The 21,972-nt window shown below is 47.2% G+C and overlaps 2 protein-coding genes across 2 annotated transcripts in view; one reads left to right on the top strand and one right to left on the bottom strand.

Moving 5' to 3' along the window:
• HGD (homogentisate 1,2-dioxygenase) overlaps positions 1-16,568 on the top strand; it is a 26,433-nt gene extending 9,865 nt beyond the window's left edge. The window contains exons 4-14 of the mRNA XM_009702037.1: positions 697-802; positions 4,737-4,796; positions 5,268-5,359; positions 6,136-6,170; positions 7,365-7,444; positions 7,574-7,673; positions 10,002-10,126; positions 10,729-10,833; positions 12,002-12,128; positions 15,406-15,587; positions 16,203-16,568. Coding sequence (XP_009700339.1) covers positions 697-802; positions 4,737-4,796; positions 5,268-5,359; positions 6,136-6,170; positions 7,365-7,444; positions 7,574-7,673; positions 10,002-10,126; positions 10,729-10,833; positions 12,002-12,128; positions 15,406-15,587; positions 16,203-16,334 — 1,144 coding nt within the window. The 3' untranslated portion in view covers positions 16,335-16,568. The remainder of the gene's footprint in view (positions 1-696; positions 803-4,736; positions 4,797-5,267; positions 5,360-6,135; positions 6,171-7,364; positions 7,445-7,573; positions 7,674-10,001; positions 10,127-10,728; positions 10,834-12,001; positions 12,129-15,405; positions 15,588-16,202) is intronic.
• Positions 16,569-19,972: 3,404 nt separating this feature from the next.
• NDUFB4 (NADH dehydrogenase (ubiquinone) 1 beta subcomplex, 4, 15kDa) lies at positions 19,973-21,930 on the bottom strand (the record flags this gene model as incomplete). Its single annotated transcript, XM_009702038.1, has 2 exons — positions 19,973-20,032; positions 21,784-21,930. Coding segments are annotated over 2 exons (207 nt in total), but the record flags the coding sequence as incomplete, so codon positions are not given.
• Positions 21,931-21,972: the final 42 nt, after the last annotated feature.

Genomic DNA, 21,972 nt, shown 5'->3' with positions numbered 1-21,972 from the left:
GTCGTGGGGGGGGGTGGGGCCCCCCACGGCCGCAGCCACGGATACAGCAGGCAGCAAGGAAGGAGAGTGACGGTGGCAGGCGGTGACGGAGGCATGGAGGACCTCCTACACCAGTAGGAATCATCATCCCACATACAACTCTGGTCTTTGCTGCATGGGCTCGCTGGTGGTCCTATGGACATGGCCAGCCAGGCATAGGGTGCCACTTTCAGTAACCCATCCGAATTTAGATACTGGCTGTGTCCTTCTGTTTCCTGAAAGCTCCTCTGCACTTTCAGTTAGATGTTGTGCTCGTTCCTGTCTTCTCTAAGCTGCTTTGTAACTGCGTTTAAATAAATAGGCTTTTTTCCACCTCAGAGACTGCTGTATTTTGGCCACAGATAAAGCTGTATCTTTATTTTTTATATACATATATATATGTATGTGTGAATGTAAACATATGTAATTATATGTAACCACACATACAGACTTTTACCTACATATAACAGCATATATTTGTATTTAGAGCCTATAATAAAACGCCATCTCTCTGGAAGTCTCTGGCTGTGAGCTGGTGTTTGATATTTAATACACCTTTTGGTCCAGTTGCCACCAATGTAAATGTTATTCATGCCTTTAGGAGCTTAATCAGCCGGCAGCCACCCAGAGGGTTTAACCTCTTCCCCAGGCTAATCCAGGCCTTTTCCTTCTTTATAGCTGGCTGTATCGGATCCTACCTTCAGTCTGCCACAAACCCTTCAAACCTCTCGAGGAGGGCCACTTGACACACAACTGGGATGAAGTGGAGCCTGACCCCAACCAGGTAACTGTGATAGAAACAGCCCTGGTCCTGCCAGGAGGACAGTCAAGTATTTAAGTCAAATATATTAAGCTAACCAGGGGTGCAAAGGCGCTGAGCTGCAAGAGGTCTGAGGAGAGCTGTGGGTAGCCGAGGGTCTGGCCAACACAGGAGCTGGGTCCTGAGGCCTCCTGTTGTTCCCCACCTGCGGGTCATCCAAGGAAGGACAACCCTCGATGAGATGCTTGTTGCTTGCCGCCTCGATGGATGCTTGTGCTGCTTCCCAGCACGGCCGCAGTGTCACAGGGTTTAATCTGTGCTATCTGGCATCTCCCTTGGGGCCTCCTGTTGGTCGCCGCTCAGGCTGCTCTCTCCTTTTCAGTGCCCCCCATCAAAGGCTCATCATGCCCCAGCCTAGCAGGCAGAGCAGCACCACGTCTCTGCCACCCATCCCCTCCTTCCCTGCGCTTTCAGAGCGGCTGCTGACTGCCAGCCTCTTTCTCTGCAGCCCTCGTGGGAAATCAAGCTTCATTCTGGAGAGTCACGCAGAGACATGGCATTTGTCTTTTTCTGTTAGGGCTTTGCCATCATCTTTAATCATGATTTCTTCTCTGCCAGCCCCAGAACATTTGGCTTTGCTAATCTGACTCTCTCCTCCAGCCATTCTCTCAACATCATCTCATGGTCATCATCTTTTACTCCTCTCGGGTTTTGTGCTTTGATGTATCATCATTAGCCAATTTCCACCCTCCCAGCAGCCTCATCATTGGTCTAACTACTTTCCCAGTTCTGCTGGAATATGTTTTCCAGCCACTGACCAAGAAGTGATGACAGGCTCGTATTTACGTGCCTCTGGCTCTCCTTCCCAGATGAAACTCCAATGACTTCTATTACCACCTCATCCATCCCTGATGTCCTTTCACAGCTTGCATCTACCATTATGGTGCTTTATGATTATGGTAATCCCAAGATGCCCGGCTCTCAAGCACCTCAAGCTATTTACATGTAGTACATCTTTTACCCAAGGGAACAGCAACAAAGCTCCTGCCCAGTCTCTCTCTCACTGCTTTCAGCAGTGATTGCCAAACCCAGAGGGGTTATTTCCTAGCGGTAAGTGGAAGCCATCTTCCTGCTTTCCTTCTCATCCTCTCTGAAGCACAGCCAGAGACCAGGCTCAGTTTGTTGGACAAGATCGACTCTTCCCTGCGGTGCTTTATGTTTCGCCCAGCTTACTTAAGGAGCTTTCCTGATTGTCATCCATCTAAAAGGATGGCCATATGGAGGGACCTTATGCAAAGCCCATTGAAGTTAGTGGGAAAAAATATCCTTTAACATTGCCCAAAGACAATGGCAGAATTATAAAAGGCACAGGGGACAAAACAGAGAAGGAGACAAAGGTGATGAAAAAATATGACGTGGCATCTGTGCAAGAAATGCTGAAAGAGAAGAAAGCTCTCCAGCCCAGAACAGAGATGACCAAGGGAAGCTATGATTGAAAGGCAGGAAGAAAATGAATACCAATAACAAATGTCATGTTAAAAAAAAAAAATGCATAAACTGTGGAACTTCTTGCCAGAGGATGCAGGTGGATTCAAAAACTGATTGGACAAACCTTGGGGAGATGAAAACTATAAAGTAATAGTAGGCACAGAGGTGCTGTATCTCAGGAGGTTCATGGATCATACAGCAGGGAAACAGCACTAAAAGCTTCCCCATTTTAAGCGCCTGGCGCTGGCTGCCACTGGCTGTCTTCGACTTCTGGCTCAGGACGCTCATTCTTCTCTCCTTGCATCGGTGAAACCCAAATACAGCAGAGACATGCTGGACGAACAGCGCGCAGAGCCGGGCAGGGGCTTTGCAGTTTGCAAGTGTTTCGGAGGACTGCATTCAGTTGCAATGGATGGGCTGGATGACAAACTGATTTCCTGCTCTCCTTGTCCCACAGGAATGGCAACTGTGGAGGGATCCACAGGGTCCAAAGTGAAAATGAAGCTGGTATGCAGGAACTGCACTATACTTATTACTTCATCTGTAGACTTACTCTCATCTTCCATATTCCTTAGTGAGAAAATTTGCTTCCCTTTAGACTGTCTTTATAACTGACATTTATTTCTTTTCTTTTACCCGTTCTCGCTCCCTCTCTCTCCCCGCCCCCATTTTCTGGGTCTTCTCTCTTTGTACCTCTACATGTCCTTTCTGTCAGTATTTCTCAATGATTTCTGTCAAATGGCTCCCAATTCCCAACCCTGAAAGCTTAAAACAATCATTAGCAGAACAGTTCACATTGAGATGCCATCGCTGCCCTTCGCAGCTGCCAGGAAATGAAGGGGAGCTGGGGAAGGTCCCACTGCTGGGGGTGGCAGCAGGCTCTTGAGCACCTTCTGACCATGCTTTGTGTTGGCTCTGGTTCACGCTTGGAGGGCTGTCTTGGAAACCATAGGAAAACATGCTTTAAAGAAGTCCAAAAGCAAAACCTGAAGTTCAACATTATCTTACTGGTTCATCTGTGAGGTGTCGATACCTCGCAAGAGTCACATCTGATCTGCTGGCAGGTGCGTTTGGTGTCTCCATCCAGAACATGCAGCTTCTCCAGCAGCCTTTTCCCCTCCACCCGGCATCCCAGCAGTGTCACCCTGAGCAGGCACCAGCACGGAGCTGCCCAGGTCTCCTGGGGAGGAAAACGTGCCTCTGCTTGGCAGCTAACGGGACAGGGGGAGGAAGGGATGAGGGATGGATCCAACCCCAGTGACCCAGGGCTACTGCGAGGCTGTGGTGGTGGGACACCTGCTGAAAGCAGATGGCTTCAGAGAGCAGAGTGGAGAGGGCCAAGCTGTGGGGCCAGGCCTGGGGTGCAGCTGATGAATTAGCGATGAGCCCCTGCTTCGCCCAGCTTTACTGGCAGATGCACTTGCTGGTCGTAGATGCCTGTTTCCTCCTGAAGCCGGCTCTCCAGGAGAGCCCAACAAATCACCTAGGCACCCACATTTTGATTTGGGTTTGGAAAACTTCCATGAGGCTTGCAGGAATTTAATATCTTTGTGTCCTTTCCAAAATTAGCTGAAATTTCACGTAGTTCAAAATTTTGGGAGCAACAGGCAGAGACACAGAGTCCCATAAACTTTGTTTTCTCAGGGCACCAGCCTAAAAATATGTTAAGAACCACCAGGTTGGGTAGCTAAAAGCAAGAAAATGTTCCTGTGGATGCCCAGAGTCACAGGCACTTTCATCTGGGCTTAAGCATATTGATCCAGGGGCTGTATCTGGCAGCTGGCCATGTCAACATCCTCCTAATTTTGGGTGTTTGCATTGGTCTGCACTGAACCCCTCCACAGTGAGGGGCTCTCAGCCGCAGCACTTCATTCCCAAGAGCTGCAAAGACCCTTAATATGATATTAGCAGTAATAAATACTTCGGACTCCTCTGGCACCTTCTGCCTGAGGATCTTGACAGGCTTTGCGAGAAGTAATTAGTGCTACTCACAGCTCCCACTCACGCAGGTAGAGATATTTCTGCTTTGGATATGGGGAAAATGAGGTGGAGCAAATAGGAGTGTTAGACTTGGGTCATGGAAGGAGTGAATCATCCAGCGCGGAGCGGAGCACAGGACTGTGACAATTTGGCTGTGGAAAGCCAGCTCATCTGAGTTTCTTCGCTCTCAACAGTGTTGTTAGTAATAGAGGAAGAGACAGTTTTTAAATAGGATTTTTTTTTAACCTTGGCACAACAGAGGTCCACCAATTATGTTACAAAATTATGATTAAAAAGGAAAAAAAGCTCCATAAATCAAAAGAAACCTGTAAACCAAATTAAGCAAGGCAAAGCAGAAAGAGAAAGCTACCTCAGCTAGCAGAGGGCAGGGAAGCAGGGTGGGGATGGGGGTCTGCTTTCCCTTGAATTGCCATAGTTTGTGTTATAACCACTAGCATCGCTTTCTTGCTTTTTGTTTGCTGCAATCTAGCTGCGATGGAAACCTTTCGAGATCCCAAAAGCCCCTCAGAATAAGCTGGACTTTGTGAGCGTAAGTCGGGGGGGCCAGGGCATCCAGGCATCCTCCATCTCTACTCCCCCTCGGGGGGTAGCGGGGCACACGGGATGCTCAGCATTAGGCTAACGGCAGCAGTTCTGACACTGCTGGGCTTGAGAGCACCCATGGGAGGGGAGAGGATCCCAGATTTCAACCAACTGACGGTGAACTGGATTTTCTTCATTGCCTTTCAAGGAACTCTTCAATAAAAAAGCCCCAGCTGCCAGCTCTCCCCAGTCCCTGGGCTGGAAAGCACTAGTTTATGTGGATTTTAAGAAACTCTTAATATAGTAAAGAAAAGCCAACACGTTTGGCAAAAGGCCATACATGGAAAGGCTGGTAGTGGCATGGGAAGTGGGGAGAGGGGGTGAGCCCCAGCAAGGGGGTGGGATGAGGGGAGGAAAGGGGGCTGGCTCCTGCCCCGCTGCCTGCTGCTCACTCCCGATTCTTTGGCTTCGCCCGTAGGGAATGCACACCCTGTGCGGGTCTGGTGAGCCCAGAGGACGCAATGGCATTGCCGTCCATATTTTCGTCTGCAACACCTCCATGCTCAACAGGTCAGTGACTGCTATGCCGGAGGCTGGGGCTGCCCCAGGCTGGCTGCCTGCACGTGTACGTCTGTCACCCCTGTGCTTGGGTCCAGCTGCTCCCAGCATCGCTGGCTCTGTGTCCCTGTGTTCCTGTGCGCATGGGTGAAGGTGTTCACGGTGTCCATGGCAGGAGTTTGTGAAGCAGGTTGTGCTCCATGGCCAAGCACTGGAGGAGTGGGTGGGGAGCCACCAGGGGAAGGAGGGAGCTGAACATGGGGATCATAGAATCATAGAATCATTATGGTTAGAAGAGACCTCAAAGATCATCAAGTCCAACCGTATACCTGATGCCACCATGCCCACTAAACACACTAAACCATGAATGCAGCAAGAGGGGATGTGTTGGATCTAGGTGGTCTCATCCCAGGCACTGGAGCTGCTCCTCAGAGGTCAAGACACACGCAGCCTCTGATGGGCATTGCTACACCCTGCAAGCAGCTCATGGGGGAAGTCAGCCTTGCTCCCCAGTTTATAATGCCTGATGGACCCATGGCCGCAAAGGCAGGGACCTGGCAGAGGTTGGAAGACATCCTGCTTCCAGGCCGGGCACATTAAGCCTCCCCGCCTCCTCTGCACTGGCCACTATATTGCATTCACTGACCTGCAAATAACATTTCTGGTGCCGAAGGGGAGACCTCTGCCACATCCATCTCCCAGCCCAAATTTCCCCAGCTGTGGTTGTGGTGTGTGTAAGTGCCTGGGACTTACAGTACCTTGACCTTCCAGTTCTCCTTTTTCTTTAGATGCCTTTATAATTCGGATGGCGACTTCCTGATTGGTGAGTTGATGCTTTGGCCTTTCCTTTCTCCCATGAGGCTCTACCTGGGTTGCCACCTGCCTCTTTGTTCTTCCAGAGCCTTGGGCCCTGCAGCCAAGATTTGGAGGAGAGGGTTGGCTTCACCTTTATGCCATCCAGAATTGGTGGTCTAGCACCAGCTGGGCTGTTGGCCGTGTTGCACCACTCCTGTGCAGCTCAGAGAGTGCACCTCTGTGCTAGACCTCAACTTTGGTTTTGAGCAGTGACCCACCTTCCTTGACGTGGTGCTCAGGGGCCATTTCCCAGTCCTCCCCAGACTGGTATTAACCACACCACAGGCAGAGGTTTTCTAGAAAACATAAACCTCAGGATTTCTGAACAGCTTACAGCTAGATGCCTTCGTTGTTTCAGTCCAAGAGTATTTGGCACGGCAGCTTAGCTCCCGCGCTCCACCAGCCTCAGGCAACCAGACTGTCATGATGAGAGTGGAGGTTGGCACATAAAATGCGTACATGCTGAAAGATATTCTGAGCAGTAGCTGAAGTCTGATATTTGCTTGTATCTTTCTTGACCGAGGGACAGAAATGCCTTCAGGTCACCAACAGAAACATTTCTCCCATCAAATAGCTATTAAATTGTTCTCACTCTCGTCCCTCACTACCGTGAAGTAAAAGTGCCAGGGCAGGTTTTGTAAATCTGCTAGTTTTTCAAGTCAAAATGTGAGCTCTCCTGCACCAGGGCAGTCACAGAAAATAATGTGGATGCTAGTAAAGCATTGCTTCTACCCTCAGGAAGCAGGGAGGATTAGTTATTCCCAGACATCTCACACTGCCACAGTCATGACAAGGATGGGTATGTGCACCGTTTTACATGAAGATCATAAGACAGACAAGTATGGCCCCAAATATATCAAGTCTCCTTTGTTTAGACTGTGGCATAAATCCTACATCAAGAGACCAAGAGGTGATGGATGGCCTAACCTCACGCAGGTAGCTGCTGTGACGAGGGGGCCATGGGGCTGGTCTGGAAGCTCTCCCTCCAGTGCGGGCATCTCTGCTGCAAGGCTCTGCATGGGAGAGGGAGTCCGGTCCTGCTGTGAAGCAGGGTCAGAAAGGGCCCATTGCTCTACCTTGGTGGCTGGGTGCTCTGGGGGGACAGAGAAGGTGGCAATCACCACGTTACTTCAGCTCTTCTGCCTGCATTTTTTTTCCACAGTGCCCCAGCAAGGCAAACTGCTCATCACAACCGAGTTTGGGAAGATGCTCGTGGAGCCCAGTGAAATCTGTGTCATCCAGGTAAGGGCTGACTGCGCCTTGCCTGTGGCTGAGAGCCTGGCCTTGGAGCAAGCCAGCTCTTGCATTCAGCTGTTGGTGGTTTGTCAGGCAAGTCCTGGGTGGATCCAAGTATCTTCCTTTATTTTGCAGCAAGGAATGCGTTTCAATGTGGAGGTGTTTGGAGAGACCAGAGGCTACATCCTGGAGGTTTACGGGGCACACTTTGAGCTGCCTGACCTGGGACCCATCGGTAACAATCTCCCATCAGACCTACAGTGAATTTCATACAGCCAGGAATTACAAGCCCCAATCCATCCTTTTATCTCCTACATAATACATCTTCACCTGTACATCCTCCTTCCCAAAGACACTTTCCATTCCAGCACTGTTACTCCCCAGCAGAGCAAGCGTCGCCCCCCCCACCCCCAAAAGCAACAGCTCAGTCATCCCAATTTTCCCCTCGGACTGAAGGGACCATTTCTCTCCCATCCCCTTTTCCGCTTTCTCTCCTCCCTTCTGGTTTGGGAATCCCTGTCTGTTGGCTCTACCTATTCCTACCAAAAGAAACTCAAAAAGCCATCATCACTGATGCCTCTTACTTACAGATACGGCATAAATTGGAGTCATAGGAGAGAATTTACCTGGTAAAAGGACAGGCAAATTTCGGAGACAACATTCTTGAAGCCCCATTTTAGATTTAAGCAAGTGTTTTTTCCCCCCATTTCTGTTAACAGAGGCACCTCAGAGCTCCAGAGCCTGGAGCACCGTAGGGTCAGAAGTTGTTCCCCTTGGAAAATTAGAAATCAATAAGATGAGCTGCACAGGACTAGGATCAACACTACATTCACACCTCCATCTTGTGCTGCCAGGGTGGATCTGCTTTCCCTGAGCCCAGGTCTAGCTCTCATAAATCACAGATCCTCTCTGCCAGCTGCCTCCTGGTCTGTGCAATGCCACAGATCACAAAGGCACAGCCTCTTGCTGCTGTGACAGAGATATTGCGAGGGTGCATGGCATCTGGAGCCTCGCCATCCTTGCTGTGATTTCCCAGCCGGCTTTCTGGAGGTGCTCAGCTCCAGGTATTTCACTTTCCTTATCCCTGGGGTGCTTACCTCCAAACTTTTCTTGCTGAGAAAAATAACCTCCTGGTTACTGCTGCTAAGATTGTCTCAGGGAAGGAAAGTGAAACTTCCCTTGTAAATAACTACAAAACCGGTACCAATAGTTCTCCACTTTCAAACCAGTGTTTTGATGTTGGTTGTTTTTCATTTTAGGATGCTTTCCCCCATCCCCCACAGACTAGGCTTGTTTTATAGCTCTCAGTGAGATCCAAAAGACTGGCCATGCTTGAAGCAAACTGACTGGTATTATCAATCAGTAACAAGCTTGGCCTGGCCCATCTGCATTCAGCAGGCCTTTGCAAACATCTCATAGCCATAGTGAAACTGGAGCTGGTCGTTCCTGCGGTGGGGAACCAGCCCAATCTCCGGCCACGTAATGGGACCCCACTTGAGCACCTCTCCCGTGTGATGTGCGCTGCACGTCTCTTTCCACATCGAGCCTACAGTGATTTTTCGGCAGCTTTCCTTTCAGTTAGCCGAGGTTACCTGCCTGCACCCACTTCTTGTGCCCTGTGCCTGCTCTACTTGATTATGGATATTGTTGCCCCAGCCTGTTTGTAACGAGTTTTGCCATTAGCTAGTTTTTCAGACACTGTTGGATTGAGGTGGGTTTTTTCGTTTTCCAGAAGGCAGGAATCTATTACAACATTTACTTTCTGGAGTGCACTTGCCTGTAAACCTTTTCAGGAGGCGGTAATTATAAGAGCTCCTCTTCTCACCACCTACCCGCCTTCCCCTCAGAGACCAAGATCCTTTGTATTTCAGTCTCACTTTATTCTAACTTCACTTTTCACTTGAAAAAAATGACAGCTGGAGAAAAGCGCTGACTGTTACACCTTAGCAGCAGGTAGTAATGTCTGCATTTTTATCCAAGAAATTCAAAACCACTTTTTAACAATAATACTAATGAGAAGAAGAACGCTTCAGCACCCATATGGTGCTTTACACTTTGAAAACGCACTCCTCACGCTAACCAACTCCTCACTATGCCCAGAGTCTGTAGGTATCACTAGCCTTTATTTTATTACTCTTTTTGCAAGCATTCAGAGATGTATTTGGCCCCCTCATGACATGCCTTGTAACTTCAGCATGGCTAAGTGTCCAACCAGCAGGATGTACAGGAACAGGGAGCAATTCACCCTTCATTTTTTGCTTCATTCCTAGTTGTTACGTGCCTGTAGTTGAGGGTGACGTACTAATCTTGTTCAGAAGGGAACTGGGAGAGACCTGTCTTAGTCATAGAAGGGGAGCATGGACCTAATTGCTAGGATGTGTTACAATTACCTGCTCGTAGAAGCACAAGAAGTACATGACTATTTCAGCTTTCATGGTGGGCCAAGAAGCAGTAAGGTCATTCAAAATGCAGAAGGGTACCCATGAAGCCAGGAAATCGCACCAGCCTCTCACTTTGCTTGCAGTTTGCCCAAAGAGTTCTGGCATCTCTCTTTCTTCCACAGGAGCCAACGGTCTGGCTAACCCGCGTGACTTCTTGGTGCCCGTTGCGTGGTACGAGGACCGCCAAGTGCCGGGGGGCTACACGGTGATCAGCAAGTACCAGGGCAAGCTGTTTGCAGCCCAGCAGGTGAGTATGCCCCGGGAGCACAGGTAACACTGAAGCACGGCAACTGCCAGTGCATGGCGTGGGATATGCAACTCAACAGTATGCATGTAGTCTCAGGAGCTCCTGCTGGGTTAAGTGGAGCAGGACTGAGCCCTTGCATTGTTGGCTCATTCATCTTCCCAGCTGAGGCTCCTCAGTCTGGAAAAAAGTGTTTATGAAGACTTGGTTGCCCAAAGACTCAACGATGGTCTTTGCCTCAGTGCTTCCATATCTTTATAGTGATGGAGTAGAAAAAGAGGAGCTGGGGCTGCTGTGAAAAGCCAGGGTTTTCTTACCAGAGAGCCAGTGTCGCAGCTGGCCTTGCTCAGGCACTGCCTGGGCACTTGAAAACCCTCAGAGACCAAACCCTGGAGGGAGGGCTGAGGCTCACAACGTGGCAATGCTGAGGAATACCATGTCCTTGCAATGTCAGGCTGTGCCTAAAGGGCTTCGTGCTCCAGGCTGCTGGTGTACCTCTCACCAGCACTAAACCCATTTTTAATTTGAGAGCGAGCAGTGCCCTGCGTATGTGCAGCAAGTTGGAAGACTGTGTATGGTAACCCTCTGTCTCTTTGCTTTGCTAGGATTTCTCCCCCTTCAATGTTGTAGCCTGGCACGGCAACTACACGCCATACAAATACCATCTGGAAAAATTCATGGTCATTAATTCGGTTGCTTTTGACCACGCGGTAAGTTCTAGAACTGGGCAAGGCAAAGCAATGCTGCGTGGATACCATACCATCCAAACTCATCCTAAGCTCCAGGGACTCAGTGCCTGTTAAAAAATACATTGTGCTCTAAGAAACAGTGTGAAATCTCTTGCGCTGCTTTCCCTGGGCACAAACCAAGCAATCGTAGAGAAAGACAATGTCCTTTGTGGTACAAAGACATAACTGGAGGTTGCTCAGCTTCTTAAACAGCTTTATGCAGCTCAGCATAGAATTTCTGTGCCCTGGAGGAGGGCTGAATACTGAAGCCAACACACACCGTGCAACTCGGCAAAAAGATTTTTACTTCAAATTCTTGCCCTGATTTATCTCTTGCAATTGCGCAGACTCCTTCCCCTGGTTCCTCTGAGCCCATCGCTGAAATTCATTTGAAGAGCGGGCAGCTTTCATTGCAATAATTTCTAGATCTCACGGAAAATAACTGAAGCCAAAACTAATGTGAGCAGCTCTTCTAAAAAGGAAACCAGCCCAGTGGGAGAGGTGCCCACAGTGATGCTGTTCCTTGGCGCTGCTTCTGCAAGTGAGTGTGCAAGGAGACTGGAAACCCAACAGAAAGTATTGTTTAAATTCCAGAAAAACCTGCCAGGAGAAGGATGGGTTTGGGATCAGAGCCCAGAAAATCACTTTACTGGACTAGAGACTTCAAAAATCCTTGAAGCAAGCCACAATTTCTCTGAGATTTGTTCACTCTATTTGTAAACTAACTAACAGGGCTGTGAGGCTAAATGCCTCCAGTAGGATGTTCCTGTCCTCTGTAACAGGCTAAGGAAGAGGTACGGTTTCGTGGTTAGAGGATTGCTGGAGACTGCTCCTGGAATTGCAGTACCCTGTCTTGCGGGGCTGTCCCTCCCCTGCATCTGCAACGCCGGCTCCGAGAGCATCATGGACAGGGCAGGGAAGGCGTTCCAAAGCTGCTCAGAGGAAGAACCATCTGGTCCTATCTCTTGTCCCCCATGTTCAGCATGGGATCAAGATGCTGGGTGCTGTCACACAAGGTCACAAATCTCATCCGCACCACCAGGTGCAGATGGTGAAAGTGTTTAGGCAAGGGAGAGGCTGTATCAGTCGGGTTTACCAGTTGGATGACCTGAGCAGACTGTTTCATGTTTTTTCCTTTGCTTTTTTTCAGGATCCTTCTATCTTCACTGTCCTGACAGCCAAGTCGACCCGTCCTGGAGTGGCAATCGCTGATTTTGTCATATTCCCGCCACGATGGGGGGTAGCTAACAACACCTTCCGGCCACCATACTACCACCGTATGTCTGCTCTTTCTTGGTTGTGCTTGACTGCTTAAAAAAACCCAAGCCTCCATTTATTTGAGAGTACGCGCATGGAAGAGGCAGTCTGATTTGTTGTCCCTGGCAGAGTTAGAGTCAGCTTCTTGGAGTCAGTCAGTCCTCCCTGGAAAATGAACAAAACCAAAGATGTTCCTATTTAGAGCATCGCAGGAAAACTCAGAGGTGATGGGCTGGTTGTGTCTGCATAGATGGATGTGTCTCTACCCAAGGGGCTCCCGCTGAGACTGGGTGCATACTGAACTTGGCATTGCACAAATGCGTCAGAAATTGTCTTGTCATCCAGCCATGAATTGCTTATTATCTTATTTGAGTACATAGATAAAGAACAGGAGAAAGGAAAATATGGTATCACAAGTGGTGAGAAGCACAGAGAGATGCAGAGCTGCCCAAGGCCACTCGTAGGCGAGATCAGAGTTACAGCGGAGTGAATTGCCTCTCCTGAGCCCTTCCTCACCACCTGCACAGTGATGGAGATACCTCTGGCATTTAAGAAGCCAGAGATCAGGAACTGGGCTCCTTCTCAGGCAAAGAGTCGGTTGATGTTTTGGGGATTTGGTTGCCATCACTAGAGCTGGTTTCTTTTTGGTAGTTTTTTGATTTTGTCTTGGCAGAGCATGGTCACATGTTGCATTGAATGGATGCTAGAAATCCAGTTCCCCATACGGCATTGCCCTTCCAGGGTGGGGATGAGGCACCTTGCTCTGTGAGACTGAGGGGGAAAGCTTGCCCATCCTGCACCCCTTCTGTCAACAGCTAAAAGGCCCCATCTCAGAATCTATCAAGGTCACACTATGGTCACTTTGAAGTGCTGAGAGGCTTTCTGCACACTTACTAACCACAGTTTAATAGCCACCTCCTCCCACTACTTAGACATATTTCCAAGCATCTTGGGGGCTGGCAGAGTTAGTGGCACTTGCAAGCACAGTAGGCAACTGTGCAGCCATCTGAATAAATCCCACAGGCAAAGTCCTGTCCTGTCATTCTGCTTTCATTTGTAATAATGAGTGTGACACGGAAACGTGTCTCCTGACTGGCTGGGATAGTGCCAAGTCACTTTTATTAGACCTAAGAGGTGAGACACATTGCCAGTTAGCCACGATTAAGTTGCTGCTCATCAGCAGAGCTGTGTTAACTTTCCACGGATGCGTTGTAAGCTGTAACAAACACGAAGTTGTCCAACCTTGCTTCGTCTGTGGTAAAAGACAGTTGAAATCACTCTCATTCTCTTGTCCATGTTGTTATTTAAGAGTACCCATACAGACAGCTACCACAGCTACTCAATTGACCACAGTACCTCGGCCATAGCCCCGAGCACTGAATTCATGATGAGCAGGTTGGTTGTCTACTCTGTCTCAGCCATCCAGGGGCAGAGCTTGAGTGGGTAAGGCAGACGTCGCAACAGTCAATTATCAAGACACTGCACACATTCATTCCCTCTGAAATTAGTGCCATGATGAGAATCCTGTACCATTATGAGAGGTGTAACAGGACAGAGCAAGTCTGGGGTAGGAATAGCACAAGTTCAGTGCTGCTGAATTCTCTTCAAATATTTTATTTTACAAGAGGCCTATTATGTTTGCCAGCAACCCCCTGTTGCCTCCTCTTCTCAGGGACGGTGGAAAGCCTGTGTTCAGAGAATTTTGGTGCACTCAGAGTCATGGTTTTCGTCTTGCATTAGCTTTGCCCCAAGTGTGAATACAGCAATGATGGTCCAAATGGTGGACTGTGCAGCTCATAAATACTGATTTCTCTTGGTCACCTTTCTGCATCCTTGCAGGCTGTGAATTACACCCAGGGTCTTTAGACCACAGGTTGAAAAATGTCAGATGCAGTTTTTATACTGTGGGCATGTATTGCATCTGTGTCTGGGAAAGTACTTGTGTGATTCTCATTACAGTGGGACCTAATATCTAATGGCCACTAAGGGATTTTAACTTCAAAACATCCTGCTTGTAGAAGACAACGCTATTTTACTGATAGGGAATGCACGCACACCTAAATTGTTGGGGGGCACACAGGAAATCTGCGAATGAGTAAGAAACTGGACTCAGCTCATCTCAAGTCCCAGCCTGGTTTCCTACTCACCTGCCCATTCTTCCTAAGTGATATTATGAGTCCTGTTGCAGACGCATGAGGAATCCAGCTTTTAGGGTCTGTACAGCAGTCTGAATATGCCAAGCGCAGTACATGAGGAGGTTCAATGAAAAGCCCATAACAATCCAGTCTTACTTGAGACACTGACAACTTGGGATGAAAATTAATGAATGTTTGCATACATATATAGGCCAACTCTGCTTTGAGCTAAATTAGTTTTGTTGTTAAACATTTCAGGCCCTGGATTGTACTTAACGAAGACTGAACTAGTGGTTAAAAAGGACTATATATAACATAGCTACAGAACGTGTCCTGGTTTTGCAAAAACTGACCACTAAGCAGAAAGTTGCCATATTGTTTAGTCACATCAGGTCTACTAAAGCTGAAAGCTTGGGACAGCAGTTGTTAAAGTACTTCCCTTACAGGGAGCATAACCCAGTAAGTACTGAGTGATTAGATATAGCCATCCTTACCTACGTTAGTGGTATATTACTCCATTGGTTTCAGAGGGTCTACTTAAAGTATTCTCCCTCAGGGAAGGACAGAATGTGGCTCCTTGTCTTTGGGCATACAGTGGCTCTTGAGAAATAGGTAGATAATGCACGGATCAAAAGCAGATGGTGCTGAAGTGCCTGGCTGGACTGGAGGTGGTAGACAATTATCGAACAAAATGATTTCATGCCTATAATCTGAGACAGCAGACCAGGCTCTCTCGCCAGACTGTTGGCCAGGCATTTTCTGCCTGTAACATAGGGATGATTATACAGAACTTCCTTTCCAGCGCTTTAAGATCTCTAACCCAAGTCTGTAAATATCAGGTTACACCATGCAGTCCCCACGCAGGTGTAGTACTTACACAGCTCGAGGTGGTAGGAAAACCACAGGTCTACCAACATCAATGCACCTTCATTAGGGAGCTGTTTCTGAATCCAGATAATTAAGAGCAGAATAAAACCTGTACAGCTTTACAAGCATCGCCTGTAGGGTCCCCGATGTCCTTTCACGTGATACCCTGCTTGAGAACCTCCATTCCACCCACTGCCTGGCCCAGCTTAGATCGTGGGTTTCAAGGAGCTCACAGCCCGGCTGTCATGCCTTCCAACTACACTGCATTGCAACCTCTTCTCTATGCCTCCTGCAGGGAACTGCATGAGTGAGTTCATGGGGCTCATCAAAGGCCACTACGAAGCAAAAGAGGAAGGCTTCCAGCCTGGAGGGGCCAGCTTGCACAGCATGATGACTCCTCACGGGCCGGATGCTGACTGTTTTGAGAAGGCGAGCAAAGCCAAACTGGAGCCGGAGAGGGTTGCAGAAGGGACCATGGTAAGGAGCCAAAGGAGCTAGTAAGATTTTGAATACAGCATGGCATAGTGCCCCTGTGCCACTCTCAAAGTACAGCCTAGCTTCTTGCTGGCAAGTTGGAAAAGTACTTGGACCAAACTGCTGCAGCATTCACCCGCCTTACCGATCAGCACCGTTCAACTCCCAGGAGCTCCCCTGGAGACATGCAGTGCCAGGCAGCTTTGATCATCTGCCCACATAAATTGTTGCCTGAGCAGGAAGCTGGGAATTTTCATGCTGATTAATTTAATTTTTGTCTTAGCCTGTGAACAAAGAAGCGAAACCCCTGACTGTCCTCCTTTCTCCACCCCCTAAAATCTAATGATGATCATCAACAGACCTTAAACTAGAACTTTTGGAACAATCTGGCTTTCCTGGGCATGCAGGGAGTGCAAAGCCACTCCTGAGACCTGGTTAATACCAGCGTTGCAATGCCAGCTCTGAAGAGCTTTCTCCTCCTGGGTTGATCAGGCTGGAGGTAGCACTTGGCAGCGCTGGACCATGCTAACAACTCCTCTTTGTGGCACAGCAGAGCCACCTTGCCTGGGTTGAAACTCTCACCATCTTGCCCTAACCTACCTTTCCTCTTCCAAACAGGCCTTCATGTTCGAATCATCCCTCAGTCTTGCCGTCACCAAATGGGGCCTCCAGACCTCCAACTGCCTGGATAAAAACTACTACAAGTGCTGGGAGCCTCTGAAAAGGCATTTCAACCCTAAGTGCAAGTAAACTGAAGTATTTGTTGCTTGCAATAAGTGAGTGAAGGCAAGGAAATCCAGTATACCTACATGTGGTGGCACAGTCGACTGGGGCGAGAGTGCTCCAGCACAGAATGGCATTTCCAGCAGCCATCAAGCCACAGAAATGATCATCCCTATGTAACTTGGGAAATGCAGTAAAAATACCCCACTGTTCTTAACTTTCCAGTATCTAATTAAACCTTTCCTGGTGACATGCTGAAGCTGAAGTACTTGTGCGGCTCTCACCATGTGTAGTTGGTGTGAATGCTGGACCTTGTGTGGACATGAGGTGACAGCCAGCCCCCATTCACAGGGCCTCCTGAAAATACAACCTGGTGTATCTTTCACAGGGAGAAGCTAGGGATCAACACAGCATTTTATGCTGCCTGTAGGGGAAGAGCTTTACGAACAGCTGAAGGCTCCACCAGACCCAAGCCTCCTATTAGAGCAGGCCACTTCAACCTGCTGATCTGTGGAGGGTTGCTAAGGAAAGACTTAATTGTCAGAAAAGTAGACTGCAAATTAGAAAAGGTTGGAGAATCCAAAGCGCTTCACTGCTAAGTGAGGGAAAGTTTCCTTTCCAACCCCATGCTCTGGCCTTCCTTCAACATCCAATTGTTTGTCAGCACTTGACAAATTCTCTCCCTAGTTACGTGCTAATTTGCAGCACAGCAAATGTGAAAGGGCTTGTCTGGTCAGTCCAGGCATTTGCTCCTGGGAAGGTACCTGGAAGAAAGCTCAAGTGCAGACAACATTGTGGAGGACCTCAAAATTCATTGGAGTATGCAAGCCTCAGCCCCAGGTGGTGAGTTCCACAGGGTGGAGGCAGAAAGCCAAGCTCCAAACAGGGTGGAAAGCAGAAGCACAGCCCAGGCACCCCAAACCTCAAGCCTGCACTTATCACTTACCCACATGAAACAGTTACTAAGCTTGGTGCCATCAGGATCTATGTTTCTTACTTCCCAAGAGAAACAATCCTCAATTTTCCAAAAGAAAAGGAAATGTAGAACTCCGACATCTGACTTCAATCAGTTACATCCATCATCAGTTTTGGATCTGCACCAGATCCTTGGGGAAAAAAAAAGCATCAGCTTCGAGCAAAGTATTACATTATAAAATCTACAGGGAGATGTTTACTCTAAAATAGCCAGCTCAGAAAAGGGCATTCAGGAGAATCAATTTGCCAGAGAAGCTGATTTAATCAGACTGATTCAGGGATAGATGAGGTCTAAATGTTTCACAGGCAGAGGGGAAAAGCTTGTTTTCTGTTTGAGACCTAAATTATCATCCAGTGACCCACAGGCTTGAGTTTCTCTTGCTATGGACTCATCACTGAAGCAGACACTAGTGGTTACACATCAGTCAAGGGTAAAATTTCACAAGGCACATTCATCTCCTGTCTTCACCCCTGCATTTCTGAAGGGAAACTCCCCTTTCCTTGCTCTACCTGCCCAGCACCACTCAGTGGCCTCAAACCACTGACCCCACCTCCAGTAGCATAGCACATTAGTTCCTTGCAAGAGAACAGCTCAAAGAGTTCTGCAAATAACGAGAAAAGTAGGGCAGCCTTTCCCCAAGCACCATCTTCAAATCTGCAGGGACATAGCATCAGACACTCTCATCTGCAAAGGAAAGGGCTGTGGCATGTGCTGCGAGCATCAACCCGAGGCTGGCCTAAAAGACTAGGCGCACTGCGCTCATCTACAACCCATTCTGAACCATTTGCTCAACTGGCCTGAAACAAATACAGCTGCAAGGGAGAATTTACATGTGTGGCAACTCAAGTTCCAATTAGCTGAGGAAATGGGTCCTGGGAGATCAAATTAGTTTGTGGCAGCAGGAAGATAGTTAATTTAGCATGCTCAGACAAGCAATTATTCCTTTCCCTAAATACCACTTTCTCCATGCATTGATGCCTCTCTGCACCGACCCACAGCCATATCTTGTAATATCATTTGTGACAGTCTTTGAGAAGCTGATCTGCAGAGAGAATAATCTGGGATTGCTTTAGTTAAGCTAGCAGAAGCAGCCACAGAGACAGGTGCAAGAGGGTTGCTGGGAGCACATATGGGATTGCAAAAGCAGGCTACCACCTGGCACAGGTACAGCACGCAGCATTAGTGCCAAGCTCCCCACAGCCTGAATGTTTCATGACCCAGACAGGAAAGGAAAATGCTGTAACAGGAAACACTTTAAAAAAAAAAAAAAATAAAAATAATCAGGAAATGCATTTTTACTGTGAGGGTGACTGAGCACTGACATAGGTTGCCCAGAGAGGTTGTGGAGCCTCCGTCCTTGGAGACACTGAAAAGCGATCCGGACATGGCCCTGGACAACCCCTTCTAGGTGCCCCTGCACAAGCAGGGGGTCAGACCAGATGACTTCCAGAGCTCCCTTCCAACCTCAACTGTTCTGTGATTATGTGAAAATGCTCATCAACTCACTCTGATGGAGAGGGACTGCAAATGGCCCATATTTATATCACAATCATGCAGGAAACGGACTCAATAGAGCTGCTTTTACTGACTTCACATAGGCTGCTTTCCCAGCAGGCAGACGTAAGTTTCCAACTTTTGCATTGACTGAGCTTTTGGCTTTGACCTCAACATTTGGGAAGAAACCGCTCCCCGCTCCCATATAATGTCTGAAGAATGAGGGTTGTTTGGATCATGATGGCACCTACAGGCCATGTGAAAATTCAAGTCTCAATTAAAAATCTTTTCCTTGCACTCACATTTCAGTGCTTTTGACAGTAACAATTCCAGAGCCCCCTGTACCAGCTGACCCAGGCAGAAAAGACTTGTGTTCTTATAAGAATAAGCAGACAAGGCATCTTTGCAGGCACAAGGTTCAATTATGCTTGGTGTTTTGTTTTTTTTAATCAGGGCTCATTTGCAGGGATGAAATGGAATTGTCCTACACTGTAAGGGAATCAGTGTCAAAAATAAAAATCCTTATGGTTTTACTTGTTGTCGCCTCCCCCCCACCCCCCCCGCCCAGAATCACAGAATTAGTGGAAATGCTAGTCACATATAGCATGACTATGTTCAGCTCATTATTTCCAAGTCTGGTATGGTAATTTTATCCAGAAGTTTACTGCAATAAACAAATACATTGTTTAGGCTTGTATTTTATTAGAGAAAAGAAAAATTAACTGAACTTATTGAGAGCAGTCAGGCAGACTCCTAAAGCTATTAAAAATGTATCACAGAACTTGCCTATTAATCCGATTATGGCAAACTACATAGTCAAACTGACGCCAACAAGAAATATCTAGTAGGCAAGCAGTAGTTCTTTAGGAAACTGCTTTGGGCTTGCTTAACATTTCAGCCTCCCTACTACTAATTTTAAACTTCAACCTGTGCTGCTCTGACAGCAGCAACTTCCGTAGTTTAAAAGGACTCTCTGTATGTAGACCAAAGGAATGCACTAGTTGAGTTCAGGACACCCTCTCTATATCTATCTGCATTAGATATAAAGATCCTGCATTTCTGCACTTTCCGCAATTGTTAAAGATGCAAGACAACCAACGAGCAATTAAGATTTATTCTTATGAGAGAGAAACGTCAGCACACAATACATCTTTCTTTATTTATATCCCATGAACAGCACTGCAATTCCAGGAACTTAAAATAGACTGAATGGTCGCTCGTATTTACCTTCTCTGATAAGCTTCTCTTTATGATCCTGTGGAAGAAACACAACATTCATCATTATCCTATTAGAGAAGTTTCAATCAGCCTGGGATAAAAAAAAAGCAGTTCTAGTATTTCAGCATGGACTACAGGAAGATAGCACCACATATGATCTTAAGGGTCTTTTCCAACCTAAATGATTCTATAACCACAAACTCTGGTAACAGCTGTTGTGGTTAAAAAAGTAAAAATGAACAAGACATCTGGCTTTCACCTACCAGCTACATAAGACGCGCTCGGATTGACCTCTCCACACATTTAGCCACTCTCATAGGCCAGTAGAGACCAATTCCTGTGATGTATTTCTCACCAAAATAGTTGTGTCACAGTTATTTTATGCATTTAATTTCTACCTCCTCCTCCTCCTGACTGAATAATCCAGCTTAGAGATCTAATTATAGAGAAACTTCTTAATAACTTGCCTAAATGTGCCTGTGTTCACTTTCAGCCCACTTCTATCTCACTCTGCAGTCATGTACCTTTCTGACAGGTATTGTTACAGTACACAGACAATGCATATATTGCCCAGACTCCTTCTGCTGGATAAAAACACAAGACTTGCTTAAGACTTAGCAATTTATCTCTTGCTTTCCTAGATACACAACAAACACTCCTCATAGAAGAGAGTATAATAGCTATTGTGCTTTATATACCACCAGAAACCCAAGAAAAATCTCCAACATCAGTAAAGGAACTGGAATAAAGGAAGATAAATTGTCCTGGAGACAATATTAATGACTTCAAAAGTCATTCATGTGGGCAAGTACATCTAGATTTCACTTACACAGGTTTATTTTCAAGCACTGACATGCTAAGACACACTTGGTGGCTAAGCCCAAGTGTGGCTTCACATACAAAACAAAACCAGCACGACAAAATACTGCAGAGATGCCCAAGTCTCAAAAACATTTGTATCAACATGCTCAGCATGTCTCCTAAAGCCTGTATTTTTGATTCATCCTAGCAAACAACATTCTCTACAAATATTCTATTAATTTTAATTGATGTTTGTGCTTCTTGATTTATGACTTGATCTAAAAATGCTACTTTTGTGCAAAAGAGCGAAACAAAAGTGCTTTTAAATAGCCACAAATTCACTAGTAAAAACAGCCGCTGTCTGCCAGTCACCTAGCATTTTCTCATGCATGTATATAGCTAAGCTTTTCCAGAATGATCTACTATTGCTCAGATTCTGACACCCACATTTCAGGAGTTAGAATAGAAGCAAGATAAATCTTCCAAAATTTTAAACACCCAGCTGAGATCAGGCACTGCAATCAGCATAAGTACTCCTCCCATCTGCTGCATGAGATTAGAGAAATGGTCAAGCAATTCAGAGACACTGCTAGCTCTGCCACCCATAAGCTCCCTATTTATTTTAAAAAGTGCAGTTACATGCTTTCAGTATTCAGAAAATACTGAATAATTATTTTCAGTATTTATTAACTGAAAATAATAGTCTCTTATGATTAATTTACACTGTCAGTGCTACAAAGAGCTTTATCAGGGAAAGTGTAACTGGCCATACACACGGGTACAATACAGGGCTCTTAGCACAACAGGACTTGGCAATCACTTATAAGGCTTTGAGATAGCAGGCTCAGTATCAGCCTTCCTTCCCTCATTACTTTAATGATATTAATCATTCTTAGGTGCAAGAGGATCCCACCAACGAAGTCTCCAGGCAGACCTATATTTTACAATCTGGTGTTCACTGACGTTCAGTGTTGCCAACCGACTTACTCTCTCAGCTTTGAAGACGGCAATCCAGAAGAGGACAGGGCCTATCCCAAAAAGAGCTCCTAGAAACGACGTCTTGGGTGTCGGGCGGAAAGTAGGGTATACGTTCTGCGTCCTAGCATAGGCCCAGCGGACCAACGCGGGATCTTCCTGGGGTGGGAAGAAAACCACAGTGAGGCCCCAGGGGCCCTG

This window comes from Cariama cristata, unplaced genomic scaffold (assembly GCF_000690535.1).
Source record: "Cariama cristata isolate BGI_N322 unplaced genomic scaffold, ASM69053v1 scaffold12276, whole genome shotgun sequence".
Classification (NCBI taxonomy): domain Eukaryota; kingdom Metazoa; phylum Chordata; class Aves; order Cariamiformes; family Cariamidae; genus Cariama; species Cariama cristata.
Note: the sequence above shows the minus strand (reverse complement) of the source record. Positions and strands in the feature narration are given on the sequence as shown.